Consider the following 23,460-nt stretch of genomic DNA (forward strand, 5'->3'; position numbering starts at 1 on the left):
GGAACCGATGGAGGAGACGGGAAGGAAGGCGGGTGGGCAGCAACGACTCTCTGGGGCTGCTGGGTCCCTTCAGTCCCCGCACCTGTGAACCGAAGCGCTCCCGCGGCAGGCGTAATGTCCGAAGTAACAGTTCCGAGAGCCTTGAGCTGAACGCTCTGGAGCGCCAGTTCCGGGGAATGTTTGGGGGAGGCCTTCGGGGAGGGTCCCTGGTGGGGCACCCAGGCTGTGCGGGCCCTGCCGCGCCCCCTCCCTCCCGTCGCCTCGGCCGCGCTCCTCCCCCGGCTCTGCTTCCCTCCCGCCTGTCCCCCTTCCCCCCGCTCTCTCCCTCCCCCGCCCGCCCGAGGCCGCGCGGAGCCGGAGCCGCAGCCAGAGCGCGGGCAGCGCGGAGCGGGCGGCGGGAAGGCAGCCGTGTCCGGCGGCCCGCCGCCCCCGCTAGGCCCCAGACCCGCACACCCGCCGGGCCGGGGAGAGGCCGGGACCGAGCGCAGGCGAGGACCCGCCGCCCTGCCCGGGAGGAGTCCCAGGGCGCGGACTGGCTGGCTCGGGTCCGAGGTGAGGCTCGGCGCAGGACGCGCCCGCCGGAGGCGCGGCCCCGCGAGCCCACCCGGGTCTGGGGTCCTCTCAGGAGGCTGACGACCGTGGAGGTATCCGCCGGGAGCCAGCGCTAGGACGGCAGGGCGGGCTTGATCCCTGCGGGCGCGGGCGAGCGGGCCCGGAGCGCGGCGGGAGGGAGCCGCGGCGCGCCGCCATGCGCCGGCTGCTGTAGCCGAAGGCGCGGGCCCGATGGAGCGGGCCTGGGCGCAGGGGCTGCGCGGAGGCCGCGGCCCGCCGGCGCTCGGGCTCGCGCTCGGGCTGGCTCTGCTGTTGGCGCGGCCGCCGTCGGGCAGCGCGGGGTCCCCCGAGGCGCAGGAGCCGGCGGCGCCCGGCACGGCGGCCCCGGCCGGGGGCGACCGCTGCCGCGGCTACTACGACGTGATGGGGCAGTGGGACCCGCCCTTCAACTGCAGCTCGGGCGCCTACAACTTCTGCTGCGGCACGTGCGGCTACCGCTTCTGCTGCCACGACGGGCCGCGGCGCCTTGACCAGAGCCGCTGCTCCAACTACGACACGCCGGCCTGGGTTCAGACTGGTCGGCCTCCCGCGCGTGCCCGCGACGCCACGGTGCCCCGGGACCCGGGCCGCGAACGCAGCCACACGGTCGTCTACGCGGTGTGTGGCGTCGCCGCCCTGTTCGTGCTGGCCGGCATCGGGGCGCGCCTGGGCCTGGAGAGGGCGCACATACCGCGCGCGCGGCGCACCGTGACCAGGTGAGAGCGTGCCGGCCGGGGCCGGGGCCGGGGCCGGGGCCGGGGCCCGGGATCCCCAGCCAGCCCAGGGACAGGTGGCCTGCCAGGTGGGCGCCCCCTCGCGATCCTTCATCCTTCCCGCCCTTCTCCGAAACTCTGGTCCTCTTAGCAGCCCCTTCCTCCAGGTTTTCCCTCCCTGCTCTGTCTCCAGGTCTCTCTCTCCCCCCACCCCCACTTCACGGCGGGAGACAGCTGATACATCTCTGTCTCCCCTTGACCTTCCGGCGGGAGCTGGGTGCTGGGCCGCCTTCCCCCGAGGCTCCCGCCTCCTCCGGAGTGGGCGGGGAAGGCAGGTTGCTCGACCGAGGGCACAAGATCCGCGCCTAGGGGAGGGGACCTGGGGCCCCCGAGCCCCACTAGCACAGGGTGGAGGCGTGGGTCCCCAGGGAAGGGACATTTTCTAAAGCTCTCTTGGCTCTCTCCCCACTTTTCCCTCCCTCCTCCCCTCCCACCCCGCATAGTTGTGACTCAGGCCTGACCTTATTTCCCTAGGGTTTTTAGAAGGCCTCCCCACTCACCGCACTCAGTGCCCCCAGGCAGGGTCAGGGTATCCCCCTGTGTAGAAGCGGACCTGAAGTGTGTATGTGGTGGGGTACAGATTCGTTTTTGGTGAGGCCTGGACAGGTGTTAGCTGAGTTCTGAGTTTCATGTGACATGGGGGCCACAGGACCCAGGTTCTCTTCCTCAGCTGGGATAGGGGCTCTGGGATTCTGTGTCCTGACACTGGAAGCCTCACCCATGCCCCCCGCCACCCCCGACACACTCACATGCCCCCAGCCACCCCTGTCCTGGGCCCTGCACCCTCCTCACTTGCTCACCCAGGTCCCCGCTCCCTTGGCTGTGTGGGCTGCTGACATGTGTACGACAGGCAGGCTGGTACTTAGAAGTGACAGTGGAGAGAGGCCCCCATGCCTGGGTGGGCTAGGTGTGGACACTTCCCTACTCCTAGACCTCAAGGGCAAGAGGGCTTCCTTGGCACTCCACAGCATCCCTTGTCCCCCAGACCACTTAGGCCACCAGCTCCCAGACAGCTGTAGGGCAGAGCTGGGCCTGGAACCCTGGCCTCAGCTACTGTGCTGCGTCCGTGATGTGCAATGTGGTGGCTCTCAGCCTGGGTCCTGGATGCTTCAGAAGCAGGGCCTGGGCTTCCTGAGCTTGGAGCCTCATGCTGGGTGAGGGGGAGAGGACAGGGCCTGTTCTTGACCAGAGTGGGGCAGCAGGAACTGAGGGCCCTGATGGTGTAGAGGGGGTGGCTGGGGCAGCCTAGTGACTCGTTCACTGGAACCCACTTCATCCTCAGGGGACCGGGAAACAGGTCTAGTAATGCTTCAGGAAGAGCTGGACCACCCCTGATGTGCTGTGTGGCCCGGGCCAGTGCCTTCCTCTCTCTGGGCTTTAGGGTCCTGTGTGCCCTGACTCCTGCTTCTTATCTGGGGAGACCTGGAGCCTAACTTGAGTTTGTGTGTGGCTATGCTCTGAACCCCTGCCCTCCCCTCAAATCTCACCCTTAATTCTGCCGTGTTGAGGTTGATGGTTAGAGAAGGCTTCTCAGAGGGTTTGGTGAGGAGTTGGAGTCTGTCTTTGGAGAAAGTTTTTGCAAAGGTTCAGAGGCATGAAAATTGCTCAGGTGTTTGGGAGGGCTGGTTGGTGACTGCTTGCTCGCTCGGAGATGAGACCACAGGTGTGGGCAGCTGAGGAGCGGGCAGGGCATGAAGGTCAACTCAGGCAGGCACTAGGAGATTTTCAGACCCTGCCACACTGCAGCCAAACTGCGCCCACCCCAGGTGTCCCACCTCCAGTGTGCTTCTTCATGAATCAGTCATTTGAGGCCCCAGCTCCAGGAGGGAGAGACCAAGCTAGGAGAAAATCATGGGTTCCGTGCTCTGAAGGCAGCTGGGCTGAAGGCTGGGTCTGGCTGTCTGTGGGGAAGGCTCAGTCGGATTCCGTCACAGCTGGGTGGGGGCTGGGTGTCCTGGTAGCCAGGGAGGCGGCTGCCCAAGGTCACACAGCCTTTGGTGCGGGGCTGCCACTGCAGGATCTCCTGGTTCCTCCTTCCCCTCATTTGTCTGTCCTCCGTGCTTGTGCTGGCAGCTCTGTCCCAGAACCCAGCAGAAGCTCCTGCTGCAGGAGGGGCATTAGGCAGGCAGGTAGAAAAGGCTTCCTGGTAGAGGAAGGGTTCTGGTGGGGTTTGAAGAATGAGTAGGAGTTTTCCCGGAGGAGATGGAGGAAAGTAACTGATGCCAGAGGGAATGGCACAAAGTCCAAGAGCCTGATACACTCACAGAGCTTGTGTTGGGAGAGGAGGCTCAGCATGGAGGGTCTGGGGGAGTGGACTCCACAAAGGGGAGGAGGGGAGCCTTTGGAAAATAAGGTGGCCCTGGTTACACGTGACCCCATTGGTTTCCTGACCTACTCTGAGAACTGGCCATGTGGAGGCTACAGGTCGTGCCTGGGAGCGGAAAATGGATGTATGAGGTCAATCACAGGAGAGAAGGGAGGCCAGAGGGGTGGAAAGAGCTGCCCAGGGCCACACAGTGAGAAGCAATGGCTGGGGCTAGCCTTTGATAGACCAGACCTGGCTGATGGGGAAGCAGGAGGCGTGGAGGGCTGCTTGTCACCACTCTTTCCCCACAGGACACTGACAGAACTTCTGAAGCAGCCTGGCCCCCAGGAGCCACTGCCTCCACCTCTGGACCCACCTCTGGGTAGCTGTGTCCAGGTGCAGATGGGTGATGGCCTCCCCCGGGGCTCCCTCCACAAGAGCACAGGTGAGTAGACTAGCGGGAGGGTGTTTGTTGATCTACAGCACAGAGCCGCCCTGGTCTGAGGAGGGCCTGGGAGCAGGGGAAGGGGTGTGCTGAGGCTGTGAGCTGTTTCCCAAATAGAAGTGAGCCGCCTGCCTCTGCAGGTGTGTGAGTGGGCAGTGGGCAAGCTAGTCAGCTCCTCTTGTTGGCCAGGGTCCCTCGACGGGTCCTGCAACGTCCAGCCTCAGGGACTCTGTGAGGAAGGTTCTAGATTCGGGGATCCCCAGCTCACGCTCTGGGGTCTGCCTGGTTCTAGGCTCTGGCTCAGTGCCCTGGGGTCCGACTGGCCCACGGCTGTGGCCTCCTGTGGGCCTCTTCCTTCAGGCTGGTGCCTCCCTCTTGGACTCCTGCTGGTGAAGTGGGCTTGACAGCACCTCCCCTCCCCCCAGTATGGGTTCCAATCCTCAAATATTCTCTTCATCTCTGGGAGAAGCAGGTCCTGGGCCTCAGTGCCAGGCTCAAACGGAACGTGCTGGCAAGTCTTTTGTTAGATGAGCACCGCCTCAGGGCTGGCCGCTGTTACTCACGTTATTCTGAGCCAGGCCCTGTCCCAGGCACTGGAGAGTCTGTCTTCAAGAGTCAGGTTCTGCTCTCAGTCTCCAAGGCGTAAGTTCATAAAGTCATCTACAAGCTCTCATTGAATCGTAGCTGGGGAGTGGGCTGCGAAGAGGTGGTAGTGCAGGGGCAGGGTGACCTCCGGTCAGCGGGCCGAGTCTCATCTCCTCCCTCCCCCATCCAGACAAGAAACGCCCCATCAACGTGCCCCTGGCTTCGGCGACAGCGGGCCCACCGCGCGCCCCGCGGCTGCAGGGCGGCGGCAGCCTGACGAGGCAGCCGGACTATGCCAAGTACGCCACCCTAAAGGCAGCCGCGCTCAAGGCCGCAGGTGAGTGGCCAGGTTTGTGCCCGGAGCGCCGGGCCCACCGCACCCGGGGTGTCCAAGCTCCAAGACTGCAGGGCTCGGGGTCCCAGTTCGAGTTCCAAAGTTCCCAGCTTCCGCATCGCGCCTACGCCAATCGGCTGCCACGCCTCGGCCGTACCCCCCCACCCACCCCGATCAGGCCGCCTGTCTGGGACCCCGTCGCCGAATCCGGAGCCCCGGGCCTAGGAAGCCCTAGTCTCCAGCGGCCTGTCCCCGCCCTACCCCCTCCCCGGTGGGGCTGAGACCCAGGCCCCTGCAGACTGTCCCAGCCGGGAGGCTCTGAGGCCCCGCCCCCGGAGCCTGACCACGCCCCCGACCCACGCCCGTCTGTCCCCGCAGAGGCCTCCCCGCGGGACTTCTACCAGCGTTTTCCCGCGACTGAAGCTGCCCCGCCGACCCTCCCGGCGCGAGCCCGGAGGCCCCCCGAGGACGTGCCTGCACTGCTCGACGCCTGCCCCTGGGCCCCGCCGGGCTACGTGCCCCCCGCCGGCCCCACCCCATCGGGCCACTACAAGGCCTGGATGGACGGCCGCCCGGCCCAGCCCGCCCCCCGCGGCCACCTGGCGGCTCATGCCTCCTCAGCGCCCCGGAGGCCCGGCGACGCACCCCGGCGCCAGTTCAGCGTGGAGAAGCTGCCCGAGGCCTTCAGCCCGCAGCCCCCTGGCCTTTATGGCCGCGCCAGCCGCGGACCCAGGCACCTGAGCACCAACAGCAAAGCCGAGATCACCGTGTGAAGAAGGGGCCGCCGGTTCTGAGGCACTGCACTGCCAGGAGCCCTCTTCTGCCTGGGGGACTCGCCATGGGCTCGATCGGGGGGCCCAGGCTACCGGAAGGAGGGGTGCTGGCCACGAAGGCCAGCCCTTCTGCCTGCCCACTGGACTGGGAGCCTCGGAGCCTGCAGGGCTCCTGGGCCCACTTGGGTAAAGCCAGTGGTTCTGTCCTGGGGGCCTTAGGGCCCGGGTTCCTTGTGTAAATAAACCCTTTTCTGTGACTCCCAACCCTGAGAATAAAGGAGCCCCAGCTTGGCTCTGCGAGGCACTGATGGCGGAGGCACTGGTCATTGACGGGACAGACGGCAGTGCCGGCAGAGGGCACAGCATGTGCAAGAGCAGAGGACTGCTCCTGAAAGCTGGTGGGCAAAGGGTTCTGGGAGCCAGGGAGAAGTAGCTGGAGAGAGTGGTCAGGGCTGGATGCGAGGCTTAATGTCCACACCAGTAGGAGCCACGGGAGAGGGCACAGTTAGGCCCCAGCCATCTTGAGGCTGGGCACAGGGGGGAGGGCTGGTGGGCTCCCGAGGGTCCATGCCCCTTAATGGAGGTGAGCCCCTTCCAGCCGGTCACCTGCTCTACAGCTTGAGGTGGCTGAGCCTGGCTGATCCTCATTGACATTTTCTGGCCCTGGGCCGGCCCCTGGGCTGTGGGCCACTTGGCCAGTCTGGCCCAGGGCCACCCCCCTGATGACTGTGGGCTGTGGGCCGAGTAGACAGCTGGTACTCAAGATGGGGGAGCCTCTTCCCGGTGGCTGCTCTGGGGGAAAACAGGGATGGGGATGCTGGACCCAGAGCCTTGGCAGTGCCCCCACCAGGGTGCTTACCCCACTCATGCTTGGCACTGCCAGCTCTGCCCCTTCCTGCCAGGCAGGTTCCCAGCACCTGGCCATGGCCCAGGGCATTGCCAACAGCCTGCGTGCATCAGGTTCGTCTGTGACAGGCACTGATGGGGAGCTTGAGGGCTGGGTTATGTGTGTGACCCCATTGTGTGACCTCAACAAAGTTTCCCTCGTGTGTATCCTAGGCACACGGGACACTGTTTTAATAACAGTGGCCACCATTTGCTGCTATTTCTTCCATTTAATCCTCACAAAAGCCCAGTGGGTGGGTGGCTTTTCAGAAGAGGAAACTGAGGTCCTGAGACCTAAGTAACTTGCCAAGGTCACCCAACTGACTCCAGTTTAGGACTCTTCCATATTCTGCAACCACTGTGAATCTGGTGGTGGGATGGCAGCAGCAGTCGGTGTGGGGGAGGAGGGAAGGTTGTGTGTTGGCAGAGGGGCCCTTGCTCCCAGGGTACAGGGAGTCTCAGGCCTTCCTCCTGCTGGCTGGGCTGCCCTGAGGCCCCCAAATCCACCAGCTCTTCACCCATAGGAGGGTCCACCTTGCTGTTTCCTCCGTCAGTTGAGGAAATCAAGGCCCAGAAGCCCGCGGGCAGAACAGAGCCCAAAGCCCATGTTCATGCCTGCAGTGAGGACCCCCATGGCTTACAGGGAAGGCAGCCCTCACACCCTCAACCCAGGATGGGGCTGCCCCCGGGACTCTCCTGCAGCCGTACAGATACGGCTGGGGGAGGGGGGTGGGTGCTGAGCCATGGATCCTGCGGAGACTCACAAAAGGACTGGTTTCCTGGGCACGTATCAGCCACCCATAGCCACCCACCCTGGTGACATAGGCCCTGGCTAGGCTATGCTGGGAGGTGGGCGTGACCTCTTGGTTCATTCTCAGTCCCAAAGGCCCTGGACCTACATCCCAGGGGGCCAGGTCTCCACTGAAAACACTGCTGTAATAACTGTGGACAAGGACCAGCTACAGCTGCCAGCCCTGCCCCGGGCTGCTCTGGCCCGTGGGACGGTATGGTCTGCTGTACTGCCCTTCAGAGAACGGAGTGGCTTCGGGAGCTGAAGGGACTTGGCCCATTTCTCAGCCGGGCCAGGTCATGGACCATGCACTTCAGCCCCCAGGCTTATCCTGATGTGGCACTGCTGACCCCGCCTCCCCACAGGGCCCAGCACTCCCCCATCCCAGCCCTCCTTGTGGTCCAGCCCCTCACCAGCCTCACTAGGCCCTCACCATAAACTGGCACTTCACGTGTGCTGTGTCGCTCAAACTGGCCAACAGCCTATGGGGACTTCGTCAAACGCAGGGACTGTCAGCCCCATTCTGCACACATGGAAGTGGAAGCTGAGGTGATGCGTGCGCCCTCCCCACCCCGCCCCACGCAAGGGGACCCAGCTGGCAAGTACAGGAGCTGGACTTGGATGTGACTTGCAGGCCACATCCTCAGAAGCTCACTGCCTCCCGGGAGACGGGGAAACCAAGGTGTGGCCCACCCAATAGGGGAGAGGTTCCTCTCTGAGGGGTGAACACAGAAGGGCTTAGCATCCCAAATCCCAAAAAACCCTGCTGTCCCCTAAACAGCCAGCTCTGTGTCCTGCATACAGTGACCTCTGACCCCAGCAACACCAATACCCCTTTTATCCCAGGTCTGTCCCAGCCCTGGAGTGTGAGCTAGGCAGCCGGCATTGGGAGGAAGGGGCCAGGTGCATGGGCAGGCAAGGAAGGTCCATCAGATTGAAGCCCCCTGGGGCCTCTCAGCAGAGAGGGAATGGCTATCCTCAGCTCTGACCCACTGGAGGCGGAGCCATGCAGTCACCACAGAGGTCGTGCCACAGACCCTCACACGCCTCACGCTGGGTGGTACCAGTCTGTGTTTATTCAATAACCTACATCCAGGACACAGTGAATGATTCCACATCAAGGAAGCCATAGGTGTATCCCCCTGTTCAGTGGAAAAACAACCCCCCCACCCCTAAACGAGAATGAGAAAAGGCACAGTATATACACATGACACAAAGGCTGGCTCACCCAGTGGGCCGGGGCCATAAATTACAGTTGGGGGGGGGGGGTGGGCAGGAGAGAAAAAGTGGGTGAGGTCCAAGCTGACTTCCAGCCTGCACTTGGCCAGAGGAGCCCCTCCCTGCTGTGTACCCCCATCTGTGCTGGAGTCCCAGCCCACTTTCTGCCCCAACCAGCCTGAGTGGGTGAGAAGCACAGGGAGGGAGGGAGGGAGGACAGCCCCTCTCAGCCTCCCAGCAGGCCCCGGGGTACCAGGCAGCCCTCGGGTCCCAGGAGAAATGGCCTCCGGGTAGGCACCAAGCCAAGGGATCCAGAAAAGTGGGACCACTTTTCCTTCCAGGCACCCCCCCTCAAGGAAGGGGGCTTCATTCCTAGTGCCCACCTTGGGCAACACTGTGCCCACCCTGAAAAGGGGCTTGTCACTGCGGAGGGGTTGGGGTCTGGTCCCTGCCACCCTGGCTTATTTTCAGGTCAAGAATTAGGGATAAAAACAGACTATGGAGGTAGGATTTGGGGTGACAGGGAGCTGAGAACCCATGAAGGCCCCTGGTCCCCAGTCCTTAATGGGTGGCTTCATCTTTCCCAACCCCCTGGGACTAACCCAAGGTTGGGCTGACATCCCAGGGGGCGGGGGAGTGGGAAGGAACAGGACACTTAAATAAGATAACGTTTATTTTTTAAAAAATTAAAAAATTATGCCGACATTATTTCATCCATCCCCAGGTCTGCCCCCTACCTCCCACCCACCTCCCAAGGGCTGGGCTCCCTCCTTCCCTGGCTCGTGTGTAGTAAAGAGAAAACAATGGACTGGCTTTGTTAGGCACAGGGGAGGGACGCAGACCCAGGGAGAGAAAGAAAGATGCCACAGCAACTTAGCCCTGCATCACGGCAACCCCAAGCACACTGATATAAAAACATTCGTATAAAAAGGGGGGGCGTGCTGGGCACAGTGCCAAGGGTGAAGCGCTCTGGTGCCCAGAGACCTAAGTCCCCCAGAGGGAAAGCCTGATAAACAAGGAAGCAGGAAAAGGCGGGGAGATGTTCACAGGAGAGAGTGTGGGAGGAATGGAGGCGGGGCCGGGCAGCTTGGGAGCTCCCCCTGCCGCTTCCACGTCAGGGCGCCCCCAACTCCTGCCCCGCCCTGACTTTCCTCTCTCAGGCCCACTGGGGCCTGGACTGTGGGCATCCATCCACAGCAGCTTTAAGGGGCTCTGCCCAAGGGGCCCACTAGCCTGAGGTGGTCCAAAAGCCTTGGCAGGTGACAGCTCAGAAGCCACGGCTCATCCCACAGCTCCCAGAGGGAGGAGGGAGACTGGGAGGCAGAGGAGGAGGAAGAGGAACACAGACAGAGGGAGGAGGGAGGGAGAGACTGAGAGACAGAGGGAAGTGGTGGCCGAGGTGGGCAGAGCCGGGGGTCAGGAGGCGGCGATGGCAGTGCCGCCCCCCAGCTTGACAATCATCTGCTGGCAGTCGCTGCACGAGCGCCGGTCGCCCACCTTCTCCAGGGTGCGGGCGGCCTCGGCCAGCAGCACCGCCCGCTGGCCCGGGGAGGAGAGGAAGGAGAGGGGCAGGTGGCGGCAGGCCAGCAGGATGGCGGTGGCCCGCTCTCGCTGGCCGGGCCAGGCGTCCGCCTCTCCTGTGGGAACGATGAGACACGCACTCGCTGAGATGAGAGCCCGCCAGGACGCAGGCGCTGTTCCCAGGGCTCGGTGTGAGCTGGTTTATTTAATCCTCACACCCCCCAAGTGAGGGAGGTTCCAGTGCCCTGCCTAGTTCACAGAGATGAGCTGAACCCACGGTGCCACAGGCTATTACTCCGAGGCGGGGCCGAGGTGTGGCCTATCAGCGCAGCCGTCCCCTCCTCACTCGGAGTTGGACCCGTGACAACGCAACCAAGGCTGTCCCAGCCCCACAGCACCTCATGGCCCCTCCCCCGGCACCCACCAAATCAAGCCTCGGGTTTCCTCGGTTGTCGCGCTGCCTCTGAGAACCCTGCAGATGCCGAGGGCAGGGCAGGGCTGGGCTCCTCCCCCGTTTCCCCGCCCCTCCCCAGGCAGGGCCCGCCCAGGCCGTGGCGCAGGGTGCTGGTGGGCTCACCTTGCTTGGCGTTCTGAGCGGTGCGCCGTCGCAGGCTGTGCTCCAGCAGCTGGTGGGTACGGGTGGGGCTGGCCCCCGCCATCAGACGCACAGTGGCTTCATGCAGGAACACCTGGGAGGTGCAGGGGGACACAAGCCGGGGGTCCTCACCTGTCTGTGCCCCAGTAGGTCTCTCTCCCTGCAGCATCTCGTCTGCCACCCGAAGGCACCCCTTCTCCTCTCCACAACACCCTGCCCTGCTCACCCCTTGAAAGCAACCTCTCTCGTCCTCACTCTGACCCCCGACACAAGCCAGGCAGGAAAGGGGAACACAGCACAGGCCACCTGGTGGGGCAGGAGCAAGGCTGCGAGCTGAGAAAGAGGCCAAGGGCTGCCTCCTCTACCGCTGACCCGGAGCGCTAACGCGCCCTCTGGGGTTGGAAAACAAGTAGCCTGGGGGGACCCGCACTTCGCTGGAGGCTGCCTCCAGCTGGAAAACAGGACAGAGGTGAGGCAGGGACAGGAGGGAGCAGGGGGACGGCTGCGCTGGCACCAAGGAGGTTCAGGGTCCTGTTGCCTCCTGTTTCTTCAGAAAGGGAGGTTCCAGCGCCCTGCCTAGTTCACAGAGATGAGCTGAACCCGCGGTGCCACAGGCTATTACTCCAGAGGCGGGGTAACCTCTGGTCCAGAGGTTTCCAGGTGAAAGTCTGCAGCTCTTCTGTAAATACGAGTCACTGGGGATGGGGGGCCAGGCCTAGGTCTCTAATTTCTTAACATCTCAAGGTTCTTTTACACCTTAACATCTCAGTGTGTGAGGAGCGCTGCCCTGGAAGGCACCGGGGGAGGCGGTGAAGGGCTTCCGCAGGTGGCAGTCTTTTCTGAGGAAGCCTTTGATGGGGGCCACAGTGCCTGGGGCACACTTCCTCTTCTCCACGGTGAGGGGGGTGGCTCTCACATGACTGTACTCCATCTGCCGTGTCTGTCCTGGCTCGCTGCACACAGGGGCCACAGCGTAACCCTGCGAGGGCCCCATAGCACCCTAGGGTGGGGGCAGCCTCAACCTGAGCCCTTCTTTTTCGCACCCTTCCCTCCCCACACTTCTGGCCTTCTCGCCTGAATTTCTGGAAAATAATTCAGGCAGCGAGAACATGCTGAGTATATTACCCTAATTAGCAATAAAAATAAACCAAACCATGAAATGATTTGCGTCCAGTAAGCCCAGTTACACATCTGCCCCCAGAGCTTATCTCAGACCGTGTAGCCATCGCCAGGGGGATGTTACGTGGGGCGTCGGGCAGCAGAACCAAAGCCCCCAGTGGCTCAGAAAAAGAATGAAAGGCACGTCTAGGGGCATTCTGCTGCTCTGACACCAATTATGAAAGCCAGAGTAGAGAGCTTCCTCGTGGCCTTCCCGCCCCTCTCCGCTCAGGCTGGGAGCCCCTTCTTGCTCCCACTGCCCCCAGAGCCCCCCATTCCCGAGTTTAACTGGTGAGGCGCAATCTGTGTTGTCCTCTGTCTGCGGCCGTGTGGCCTGCTCACCACCACGCTCCAGGGCTGGGCACACAGCAAGTACTCCACCAACATGAGCCAAACAAAGGGATACATGGCACCCAGCCCAGTGCCTGATAGCTCAGCTGACCTCAGGAGACCGACTCCATGACCCCAGGCCAGTGCTGTGCTGGGTTCTGCCCTCTCCCAGCAGCGGGCCGGCCCTCACCTTGCGGTAGGCCGGGCGGAAGCTATGTGCCAGCCTGCGCAGGCTGCCCAGGTCCCGCTGGAAGCCAGCCAGCTCAGCGCCCGACGCATGGTAGGTCTCACCCAGGGCCTGGCTGGCTCCTGCTTGTTTCTGCCAGAGTGCTGTCCTCAGCGACAGGAGCAGGTCACAGGTCAGCAGCTGGACCACCTGCAGGGTGGGCCAGGAGGGAGAAGACAGGTGACTGGCAGATTCCTGGGGCAAGGATCCCAGCACCCACCAGGCCCTCCCGAGCCTGACGCCCGGCAGCTCCGGGACGAAGGGCGGAGCCCCAGACGGGGGAGCCTGGAAAACACCCCACAGGGAGCAAGAGAACACCTGGAGAGTGAACTTAAGCTCACGGCATCTAGTCCTTTCCATGGCCCCAGGTGGTAGATCTGTTCTCCCATCTTGCGGGTGAGGAAGCTAAGGCTCAGAGAGAGGCTGCAGGCTCGTGTAGGGGACACAGTGGCGAGGACACGAGTCTGATAGGAAGTCGCAGGTCCCTCCCACCTCACAGGAGCCCTCCCATGGCTGGCCGGGAGGCTGAGATACTCAAAAGGTGCCTCAGCCCCATCCTTCCAGTGGAATCCAAAAGCCCGAAGTGGCAGCACAGCCTGGAGATGGAGGACCAGGGAGAAGAGGCTCGCTTCAACAGAGGGCAACCAAGGCCCGGCCCAAGTGGCCTCTCGGGTCAGGGAGACAGAAGCCCAACAAGGCAGAGCCGCAGAGCAGCTGAATGCTTGGGTTTGGATCCACTGACCCAGATCTACCCTGACATATGACCAAACCTCTCTGAGCCTCAGTTTCCTCACCCACAAAACGGGCACCTCAGGGCTGCAGTGAGCATCACATGAGAGAATGCGTGGAGGCACCATGCCCGGCCTCAGAAGCACTGGCCTCAGCCCACACTGGTGCCATTAAGCACAGATGCCGCCAGGCACCAAGGCCAGGCCACCTGCATTGCTCCAGAGGGCCCTCAGCACCAGGGAGCAGCGCTTCTCGAGATGGGTCACATGCGGCCCTCAGGCTCTGATGGACTCCCCCAGGCCATTCCTCATCTTGTCCAGCCTGGCTTTCCCCTTCTCCAGGGTGCTGGACCTGGGAAGCTCACCGTGCTGCCCCAGACCTGGACCCTGCCTTGAACCTGCACGTTGGCTGACCCTCGGCCACAGTGTTTTTTGGCTGCTGACAGCTTTGCGGGGGGACACGGATGAGGTCTCTCTCCTCAAACAAAGGTGGCACTTCTAAGAGGTGGGGTAGCAGCCTGGGGCTGAATTCTGCCCCCGAGGGAGGCCAGCTTCTGTGGAGTTCCCTTCTTCTAGGTCCATTCTCCCACACAGGAACCCCAATCCCAAGGGTGCCCGCAGCCTCTCTCTCCTTCCCCAGACTAAGCTGAGACAGTCTAGTTCTCACGAAGACGAACAGTACCGGACACCAGCAGAGGAGTCGCACAAAGCGAGCTGTGGCTCCCCCTCGAGCCTCTGGTCTTGGGCCCTGTCGGCACGCTGCCTGTCCTGTAGGGCTGCCTGCTGTCCTGGGCTCACCCCAGGGACCTCTAGCCAGAAGTGCCAGACCAAACCCTAGTGAGGGGCTCAGAGCCGGACCCTCCAGGACACACCTCCTGTCTCCCTTTCTGGAGTGAAACCACGCTCCCCCCTGCGAACAGATGATGCTTCACCTTCAGCTGCGTGCACGCCTCCCTCCCCTCTCCCGGACGGCCCTGCCTTGTGACCCAACAGCGAGAGTAGAGCCCTCTGACAAGGCCTGGCTGGAAGTCTCTCGAGGGCTGGGCAGGCCTCTGTGATGCACTGTGGAAACATTGCATGGGTACCGCCAGAACATGCAATGCAACTACAATGCACCACAGCTGCCCGCTCGAGGGTGTGCAGCCAGCCATGGGGGTGCCCAGGACGCTCAGCTGGCTCAGAATGTGCATGTGAGGGGGCGGGGGCCCGTGGGGGCCTGGGGAGTCGGGCAAGCTGCCTGGAGCAAATGCAGAGCCCTGGCCAGCTGAGGTTCGCCTGGGGCTGACCAAGCTGAGGGCCCGTAGGACCCAGGACTCAGGTGGGAACATGCTTGTCCAAGTACTGAAAGGAAACCCACCTGGACCCACAGCCTACAATCTGGGGAAGGGGGCTGCTTGCCTGGTCTGTCTTTCACACAGCCCCATGGGCTGGGTGGGCTCAAGGCAGGTCAGAGCGCTCTTACCCAGCAGAGCTGAGCACCTCCCCGAGGGGCCAGAGAAGCCCCCACTCACATGGCTGAGGGCTGGGTCGCAGGCGGCCCCACTGACGTTGAGGCTGCTCCACAGGTGGCCACTGGCCCTCTCGCAGTGGCAGAAGGAACTCTGCTGCCCGTCCGCCTTCCCGGAGAGTGAGGCGTGCATAGCTCTGCAGGTGTGGAAGACGGCCTTCACCAGGGGGCTCCTGGGCGGTGAGAGAGGCAAGAGGCAGGATGTCAGTGCACGTCGCCTGCGGAGAATGAAGGGGGAGCCCAAGCCGGAGACAACTGCCCCCTCGCTGCTGTGACACGTGGGTCTGTCTGTTAAACCAAATGCTGCCGTAATGGTTCCAGATCCCCAGCTCCAGATCAGAAATGCCAGCCCTGAGTGAGGGAGGTTTCCCACCCCTAAGCACCTTCCTCATTCAAGGAAGGTTGATGGCGTTCATTTCCTAGTGAAGGAGTCGGATGATAAATGCATTAGATTCTGACTGCGTAATGCCAGGTGGTGCACGTGCCATGAAGGAAAGTCACGCAGAGGAAGGGGGTGGCATTTTATAAAGGATAGTCAAGGACGTCCTCTCTGGAAAGGTGACACTCGCGCAGAAGGAACCTGAGGGAACTCCTGAAGGAACCGGGGAAGCAGGAGTGTGGATTTCTAGGAAGGAGGGGTCCAGGGAGAGAAGCAGCATATGCAAAGGCCCTGAGTGTCTGACACATGTGAGAATATCCAGGAACGAGCATGGCTGGAGGAGGAAGTGAGGGGAGCAGAGGGAGAGCAAGCTCTAAACAAGGCCCTTCTCAGCCTGGCCGCGGCCCTGCCTCCCATCTGCCTCTGACCCTGCTCCAGGCTCCAGGCAACCAAAGCTCATCTCCTCTCCCTTCCTCACTCCTTGCCTCTGCTGACATGGGTGCCTCTGCCTGGAATACCCTTTCCCATTTGTCTCCTGAGACTTGTTCCACCTGCCTGGCCCTCTGGTCCGCCTTCTCCTGTCCTGCCCCCCACAAGCCTCCTCTGGCTGGCCCCCGGGTCAGGCCCCCTGGCTCCCCCAGTTATGCGCCTCCTTCCCTCACCAGGCGCTGTGCGAACTCCTGGAGGCTGACCAGCCTCTGGCCCGGAACCCCTCCCAGCGATGTGCCGGCTGCTTCACGGGAGCCGAGACTGGCCTGGCACAGGCAAAGGCGACAGCTCCCACAGGAGAAGGTGCCGAGCAGGATGGCCACTGTCTATTCGCTTACAGCTATAACTTGCTGTCCTGTTCACTGCCGCCTCCCAGAGTCTAGAACGCAGCCAACACAGAGTACGCCCTCAGCTAAGTATTCGCGGAAGGAATGACGGAATCATGGAAGAGGTACAGGAGACCCCAGAATGCGGCTCATGGCCAACAGGAAGGGATCAGAGACACAGGCTCAACCACCAGGGCTGCCACTAAGAAGCCGCCTAAGATGGTCATTCAAACAATCTGTGCCTCAGTTTCCTCATCTGTAAAGTAGCCACAATACCACTCGCTGCTACCTGTGGTGACGTACAGTACTGGTCCCATTATCTGCACCTGTTCTCTAACGGCCATTGCCCCAGAAGCCAGGTGTTCAACTCTTTGGAGAAACTTAGCCTCGTTTCATAGAGCAGGTCAGGGAGACAGTGGGGAGGCTGGGATTGGGGGAGGGGTCCCACAGCATCATTATCCCTAAAGAGCAAAGGGACCCCGGAGTGACTGAGTTCGGGGGAAGGAACGCCTGCTGGGGGTCTTAGCTGCACACTGGGGCTCTGTTCTTAGAAGTGAGGTGACTTTAGATGATTTACCCGCCGAGCCTCAGTTTCCTCAGGTGCGTTGGCTGGGAGAAAACACACACAGAGCGGGTGCTCACTGGTCAGGTGCTTAAAAATGGGTTACTTAAATGAAACTGGAGTGTCAGACCAACTTTAGGGAACCTGCCTCAATCTGCTTTTCTCAGCTCCCTCCCGCTCTCCTGGTTAAGCATCTGCTCAGCCTTGGCTCTGAGGAAAGACCCAGTGAGGCCTTTCTGTCTTGGAGCATTTTACCATTTCTCTCGAATGGCAGAGGATGTCAGGGACACTGAGATCCAGTCAGAAGCAGCCAGGACACCGGCGGGCTGCTCGTCACTACGGGCCAAACGCCCCCGAGAAGCAGGCGTAATTCCCCCAAGAGGACAGTCAAAAGCTCTCCGGTGATGCCTTGTGCTAAAGGCCTTTTTAGTGATAGCGCCAGTGGCGGGGTGGAGGGTGGCGGAGAGGCAACTGGATGCAGTGCTGGCACGTGAGAGAAGGATCCTCGGGCCTGCACAAGCCGGTGCTGGCTGTAAGCCATCAGCACCCTGCCCGGCTCCACCAGGAGCTTCTGAACATGCTGGGGGCTGCCGGCTCTCCCCGCCCGTCAGCCTGTGCAAGGAGGCCCGGAAGCAGCACAGACCGCTGCTGGGGTGACACACACGGACAGCCGTGCTCGCCACGTTTGGTCTCTCCATGGTGCCCTCACCCCCTCGCTTCATCTCTCCGTCTGTCATGTAGTCCCCAGGCTGCCTGACCCTTCACCCAGATGGCCACCCAGACCTGCTCCCTCCCACTAACCCAGTGAGCCTGGCACAGCTGGCGCTGGGGACTCCCCTGGAGAGAAGCAAGCAAGTGGTCAAGGGGGGCTTACGCACTCTGTCACTTCCAGGGCCTTGGGAACACGCTCCACTTCGGTAAAGTGAGTGCGCACAGCTGCGTCATCTCCCTGGAGCCAGCTGATGGCCATGGTGATCGCGGACGTCCACCACCGACAGACAACGTCTGGACCTAGAGGTGAACAGAACCAAACGCTGCTCCAGCACCCACAGAAACCAGAGCCTGCTGGCTGCAACTGGTTCCCATCGTTCGTGCCATCTCTCCCTCCTGGCGATGGGCTGGGGCCTGTGGGCTGCCCTCTCACACGATTCTGGTGGAAGCACCAACCAGCACCATCTCAGAACACATTTGGCAATCTGTATTGACAGCCTTAAAAACGTTCACTCTTATTAACCTAGTAATGCCATTTTTTTTGGCAATCCATCACAAAGAAATTGGCCTAGAGAAAAAAGGCTCCACGAAGATGTTCACTGTGGTGTTATTTTTAAGTAAAAAGCTGGAAACAACCTAAACTTCCAACAGTTGTGAAAAGTGGTGTTTCCAAAGTATTTGTAGTAACAGGCTCAGGTTAGAATCTTTTTAGTGTTTTCCTCTCTGAGGCTAAGTTTTCTCAGTGAACCTGTACGATGAAAGGCCTAAGAACATGTTCTTTTCTAAACTCTGAAATAAAGACAGGCCACGAGGTCAGTGGTCACGATGGGGCGGCTGCTTCTCTGGGATCCTTCTCTCTCTAGGGAGAGCGGCCAGAAGGGAGCTCCGCGTTGCTGTCCTCCAGCAGCCTCAGAAGCGCAAGAGGTGACAGCTCGTGTGCCATCACCCAGATGGCAGTTTAGAGACAGAAGCAAAGAATGTCCTGGTGACAACTCAGTTGGTGGTTGTGCTGTGCCACCCAAGGCAACGGGTACTGTGGCAATATAGATGCCCGGATGAAAGGCCTCTTTGGCAGAGTGTCAGACCCAAGAGCAGCCCCGGGGACCACTGTGTATTGAAAGGTGAGCCCCTCCCCAGCTCCCGGTGCCGGGACCACTTGCTGCCCATTCTGAGCGTTTGGGAGAATTCCTGACCTGCTCCACCCATCCAGGGCCCAGGGAGGGCACTGACTCACTCATTGTCACACTTCTAGGAGAATCATGATCTCCTGCCCCCAAAACGCTGTCCAGCACGGGGGAACTGTGCATGAGGGCTACATGGGGACTGCAGATACACACCTCAGATCCAGAGAAGATTCTCGAGTGCAGACTCATAACTAACCCTGGACGCTGGGACACAAGGGCTGTGAAGGGCTGAACCAAGCAACCTGAGGCCTGCAGAGCTGCCCCACAAGATGCTTACCAAGGGCTGACTTGAGCACACAGCTGCTGGAGAAGGGGGCGGTCACAATCCCCACAGAGTCCACAAAAGAATTAAGTAATTTCAGGTACTCCAGAGCACTGGAGAATTCACTAGAAAGAAAAGAATGGGTCCCACACACATCAGAATGTACACAAGGACCATGCTCATGGCCTGGCTGGTCAGCCCCCAGCTCTGAGACCCACCACACCAGGCGCCCCGAGCTCTGCCTCTCACACCACTCACACTCTCCCCAGGCTGCCCTGACACCGGTTCTGACACTCTCCCCTCTGCCGGGAGAGCCAGCTTTCTCTTGCATCCCTCGCCCTTCAAGACCTAATTCAACTGTCATCTCTGCCCAGAAGTTTTCTGACCTCCCAGGTAGGACCGCCCTCCCCTCTCCACTCAGGTGCACTCCAGTCAGGACCTGGGCCGTGAACCAGAGTGACCTTGGCCCGTCTGCCTCTCAGGTCTGACTCTGTGAAGGAAAGATTGCACTCAGTAACTCTGTAAGAATAAGACACTGTCTGACACACTCAGTACAGGTCGGGGTCCCACAAGGTGTCTGGGCCAGAGCGCCTGCCTTCTGCCGAGCTCCCCACATTCCACCCCACACCCTCCACAGGCCACCCTTCCCCTGGCAAAGAGCAAAGCAAAAGAATCAAATCCCTGACTGCTCCGAGAACTGACTCCACTTGGTGAAGGGATGGGTAAAAAGGAGAAAAAGGCGGAAAGTGATACCCTTGGCCTGGCAGTACAAAGCAAAGAGGCCAGGTCAGAGCCCGCAGAGGGCTCTCGCGGGGCTGCCAGGTTCAAGAAGTAAACATGAAGGGATCACTGGATCTCCCTCTTGACCCTACACTAGGGCTTGTTTCCTTCTAGGCCTCACAGCCGCCTCTGAGCTTCCCGGGCAGACGGCCTGAGGCAGGGGGCCCCTCCTGGGGTCAGTACCTGCTCTCCTCTTCCTGGTCTGCAGCTTTCTTCTTGGCCTGAGGTTTCACCAAGGACTCCACAGCTCGCTCCAGCAGGTTCCTGCAGAAGGCCTGGTGCACCTGGGCGATGGGGTCAGCTGAGGAAGAGGAGGCAGGCCAGGAGAAGGGTAAGTGGGTCTCACTTATGGGGTCATTTGGCCTTACAGAGAAAATAGAGGGTGGGGAGAGGAACCCGAGGAGCAGCTGTCCCCCCCGAATCGGGGCAAACGCCCTCAACAGACCCCAGCACTGCTTGTTGAACAGTCAGAAGGTGGGGATGGGGGCGGGGAGGGGTGGGTCCTGGACTGGCTCCGGGGGCGTGTGAGGAGTGCTGTGCCTCCTGGCGCAACGGCCAGCGCTTCCGTTCAAGGTTGGGAGCTGTGTGGCGGCCACAAGCCTCGTCAGAAGACAGGAGGTGGGAAGGTGGGCAGTACACCTGTGCACGTCTCAGGGACTGCCTCTTCTCCTGTGGCTCAGGAGGACAGCCGCAGAGGGGAACGTGGCGCCGGCTGCTGCCTGGCGGGATTAGGGAAACGCCGCTCCCGCTTACCGGAGCCTTTGCGTGAGGCCTGTGGCCAGCAATTGTCTGGCTGAGCCTATTAAACAAGAAGCCTTGCAATGCTTGTGACAGCTGACTGTCACCGACAGGCCCCCCCCAGCTGGCAGGGCGTCACCAGCCTTCCCCTCACTCACATGCCACAGCCATGTGGGTTTCAATTTGACAAGAGCGGGGAGGCAGGACACTTATGAACACATTCTGGGCGAGAAGGCCTAGAGCCAGAGCCACCAGAGGTGAGAAAGCCAGGGGCAGTCCACGGCGCAGACAAAGCAGCCTGGCGACGCAGCTGAGATTTACGATGGCTTTTGCTTTCATCCTTACTTTCTGGTGTTGTACATCACTCTTCCTTTGAGCAATAAAGTTATTAAAAAGAAACGACGGTGGAACCTCCCTTCCCCACAAAATGTTTGACACACACCCCTGTACCTGCAGGACATGTCTGACTCGCCCCAGACTCCCAGTTCAGAGAGTAAAAGCACAGAAAGCAGAAAGCCACAGCTGCTCAAGTCTGAGCCAACCCGAACAGCCTCTCCTGCTCTGAGGCCGGGTGAGGGGACTCCAATCACTGTCAGACACCGGGGACAGCAAGCCAGCATCTCCTCCCGACGCCTGGAGCCCTGTCCCTGCCACCGCTCTGAGCACTTGATGACCGTCTGTCGCCTGTTGTTCCCTAACTGCTCCGTCTATGTCTGTCTGCTTTCCAGGGGGAGCGGGAGATTGGGGCCAGCAAACAGCAACTCCACACATCCTCTGAGTCTCCAAAGCGCCCAGAACAAGGGCAAGATTCCAGCTGGTGCTCAATCACCATTAGTAACGTGTGGCGGTGTGACTGATGTCAGGACCACGGGCTCTGCATGTCAGAGAGAGGCGAGCTGCAAACCCAGCTTAGCTGCTGACCAGGCTCATGACCTCCCTGAGTTTAAGGAAAACATGGCTGAGGCATCCTGTGTCCCCACGTGTCTGGAGTGTAGCCACCCTGTGGTACTGGTGGCTCTCATAGCTGCACAGGTGCTCTCACCTGGGTTCCTCTGGGCACAGTACAGACTCTCCTTGGCAGCCGACTTCACGGACCAGCTCCGCTCCATGAAAAACTTCTGACCCAGGGGGTGGCAGAGCCAGCGCAGTGAGTCGGGAACAGCGCTGCGCTCGGGGCCACACAGGCTCTGGGCGCGACTGAGGAAGTAGCTCTGTGGAAGGACAAGGACCACGGTGACAGCAGGGTGGCAGAATGCTGGCTGCGCCACCATGGTGGAGGCAGGCTGGGGAAGGAAGGTCAGCAGGAGGGCTGGGGCACTCACATACCTGGAAGGAAATGCCCTCACTGAAACCAGGGCCATGGCCCTGGTGGAGTCTGCCGGGCTCGATGACCGCATACAAGCCCCAGCTGGATGGGGGTGGGGCCTCAAGGCACCCACAGGGGCCCGGCTGCACCCTGTCCTGCTGGGTCTGCCTAACCGGACTCGAATCTTGTTCTAGGCTGTGCTGGCATTCAACTGCAGAGCTGAGGAGGGCTCTCCCAGGCCCCTTGCGGCACTTTAGCCCTCAGCCCCATCAATGGCGCTGCACCCTAGCCAGGTGGCCCACTGGGTCCTGGGACTTTTTCTCATCTGTCATTTTAATTACATATCTTTCAGAGTATTTTTAGGCAAAACCGTATTCTGCTTTGACTAATTTTCATCTCTTTTACCTCTGAGTGTGAAGCGTTTAGAACAGGCACCCAGCAAGTGGTCAGTGACTGTTATTTACCATCACTGTCACTCTAGAAAGCACTGGCGTGAAAGGGCAGCCCTGAGACTCGTCCAGCCCCCTAAAGAGAACCCCCTGCCATCCCCGGATGAGTCCTTGACGTGAACACTGGTCTAGTGAAGAAAAGACCTGAAAGCCTCTTTGCTGGACAATTCAAAGAGCCAGTGCCCCAGTTTCCCAGGCCCCTCTTCTGCCCACAGGATAACATCACTCCAGGGCCCCAGGAAAAAGAATTGTAGGGGTGATGCTGTCTAACCATGTTTTCAGAAATTGTGTCATTTTTTGAGTAAGGATATCTTTATTCTAAAACCCATGTTTTCCAACCCATAAAAACCACTTGATACAGGCCAATCTGAATGAGAAGCTCAGCAGAGAAGGATGGAGGGAGAGAGAAGCGTGAGATGCAGGGAGCCCAGAGGAGGAGGGGCTGCTGGGCCGGGCAGTGGACCTCAACCTTTACACTGCAGCCCTCACCTCCACAATGAAGGTAGCCACCTCCTTGTCTGGTTCAGTCTGATGGTTCTGACCTTTACTGGGCTCTGAGCAGCCATCAGCTAATGTGATGGCCTCAGAAGACTTGAAGCCCAGGGTCAGAAATAGCCCTGCCAAAGTACCACTCAAGAAACATGGACCAAGGAGACTGGCTTTCTCGGGGAACCTGGTGACGGCTGCCTAAATCCAGAAGAAAAGGACCCGGCCAAAGTGTTCTCTAATGTTATCACGGCACTCACAGGACCAGGTGGGGCATGTCACTTCAATCTCTAATCACAGGGCCAGCAGCACTAATGGCCTTCCCTCCTCTTTGCTGACCACATACTTTAAAAAGGGGACTGGAGAGCAAACGTAGAGAATTCTATGACCTTCTCCTGACCCTCAGCAAAGCCCTCCCTGGATGTGAGCTTGTAACTGCAACGGTCAGAGAACAGCAGCTGAGGAGCCTGAAGGGAACAGAGGTTGGGGGGGGTTTGGTGGTAATTCCAGGCCCTTTGAAGACTGCGAACCTTCTAACAGTTGCCCCCAGCTCTCTCCTGAGAGCACATATCTGACAAACAAGGGAGCTTGATGGCTGCTCCAGGGGAAATCTAGGACCACTGATCCCTAAGAAGGGCCCAAGCGTCACCAACAGAAGCAGAAACAAAGCCTGGTTAGGTGATATTGCAAGAGGAACCCAGAGAAGCGATTTAGAAAATCATTAAGTTAAAATACATTTTTAAGCTTAATTCTTAGAAAAGAAAAACTTCAGTTATAACACATCTCAGCAGGAGGGGGAGCTCCAGTTTAGTGGTTTGAATTAATAAGAAATATAAATCCTGGGATAGTCATCCACGGCATGGCTTCTAGAAGGGAAACTGAGAAAATAACTTCTGTTGCTCTTTTTTTTTTTTTTAATAAATTCATTTATTTATTTATGGCTGCATTGGGTCTTCGTTGCTGTGTGTGGGCTTCCTCTCTAGTTGCGGCGAGCAGGGGCTACTCTCCGTTGTGGTGCACGGGC

General features: G+C 60.4%; 2 protein-coding genes across 2 annotated transcripts in view; one reads left to right on the forward strand and one right to left on the reverse strand.

Moving 5' to 3' along the window:
- Positions 1–363: 363 nt before the first annotated feature.
- SHISA8 (shisa family member 8) lies at positions 364–6,114 on the forward strand. Its single transcript, XM_032647115.1, has 4 exons — positions 364–1,307; positions 3,981–4,114; positions 4,890–5,036; positions 5,412–6,114. Exons 1-4 carry the CDS (start codon positions 784–786, stop codon positions 5,804–5,806), a joined length of 1,200 nt encoding a protein of 399 aa, XP_032503006.1. The 5' UTR covers positions 364–783; the 3' UTR covers positions 5,807–6,114.
- A 2,423-nt stretch (positions 6,115–8,537) lies between these two features.
- The window catches only part of SREBF2 (sterol regulatory element binding transcription factor 2), a 60,575-nt gene continuing 45,652 nt past the window's right edge, over positions 8,538–23,460 (reverse strand). Inside the window, exons 12-19 of the mRNA XM_032644129.1 lie at positions 21,238–21,406; positions 19,641–19,758; positions 18,693–18,802; positions 17,399–17,531; positions 14,769–14,937; positions 12,494–12,679; positions 10,798–10,909; positions 8,538–10,336 (exon numbers count right to left, since the gene is read on the reverse strand). Coding sequence (XP_032500020.1) covers positions 10,116–10,336; positions 10,798–10,909; positions 12,494–12,679; positions 14,769–14,937; positions 17,399–17,531; positions 18,693–18,802; positions 19,641–19,758; positions 21,238–21,406 — 1,218 coding nt within the window. The 3' untranslated portion in view covers positions 8,538–10,115. The remainder of the gene's footprint in view (positions 10,337–10,797; positions 10,910–12,493; positions 12,680–14,768; positions 14,938–17,398; positions 17,532–18,692; positions 18,803–19,640; positions 19,759–21,237; positions 21,407–23,460) is intronic.

This window comes from Phocoena sinus, chromosome 10 (genome assembly GCF_008692025.1).
Source record: "Phocoena sinus isolate mPhoSin1 chromosome 10, mPhoSin1.pri, whole genome shotgun sequence".
Classification (NCBI taxonomy): Eukaryota; Metazoa; Chordata; class Mammalia; order Artiodactyla; family Phocoenidae; genus Phocoena; species Phocoena sinus.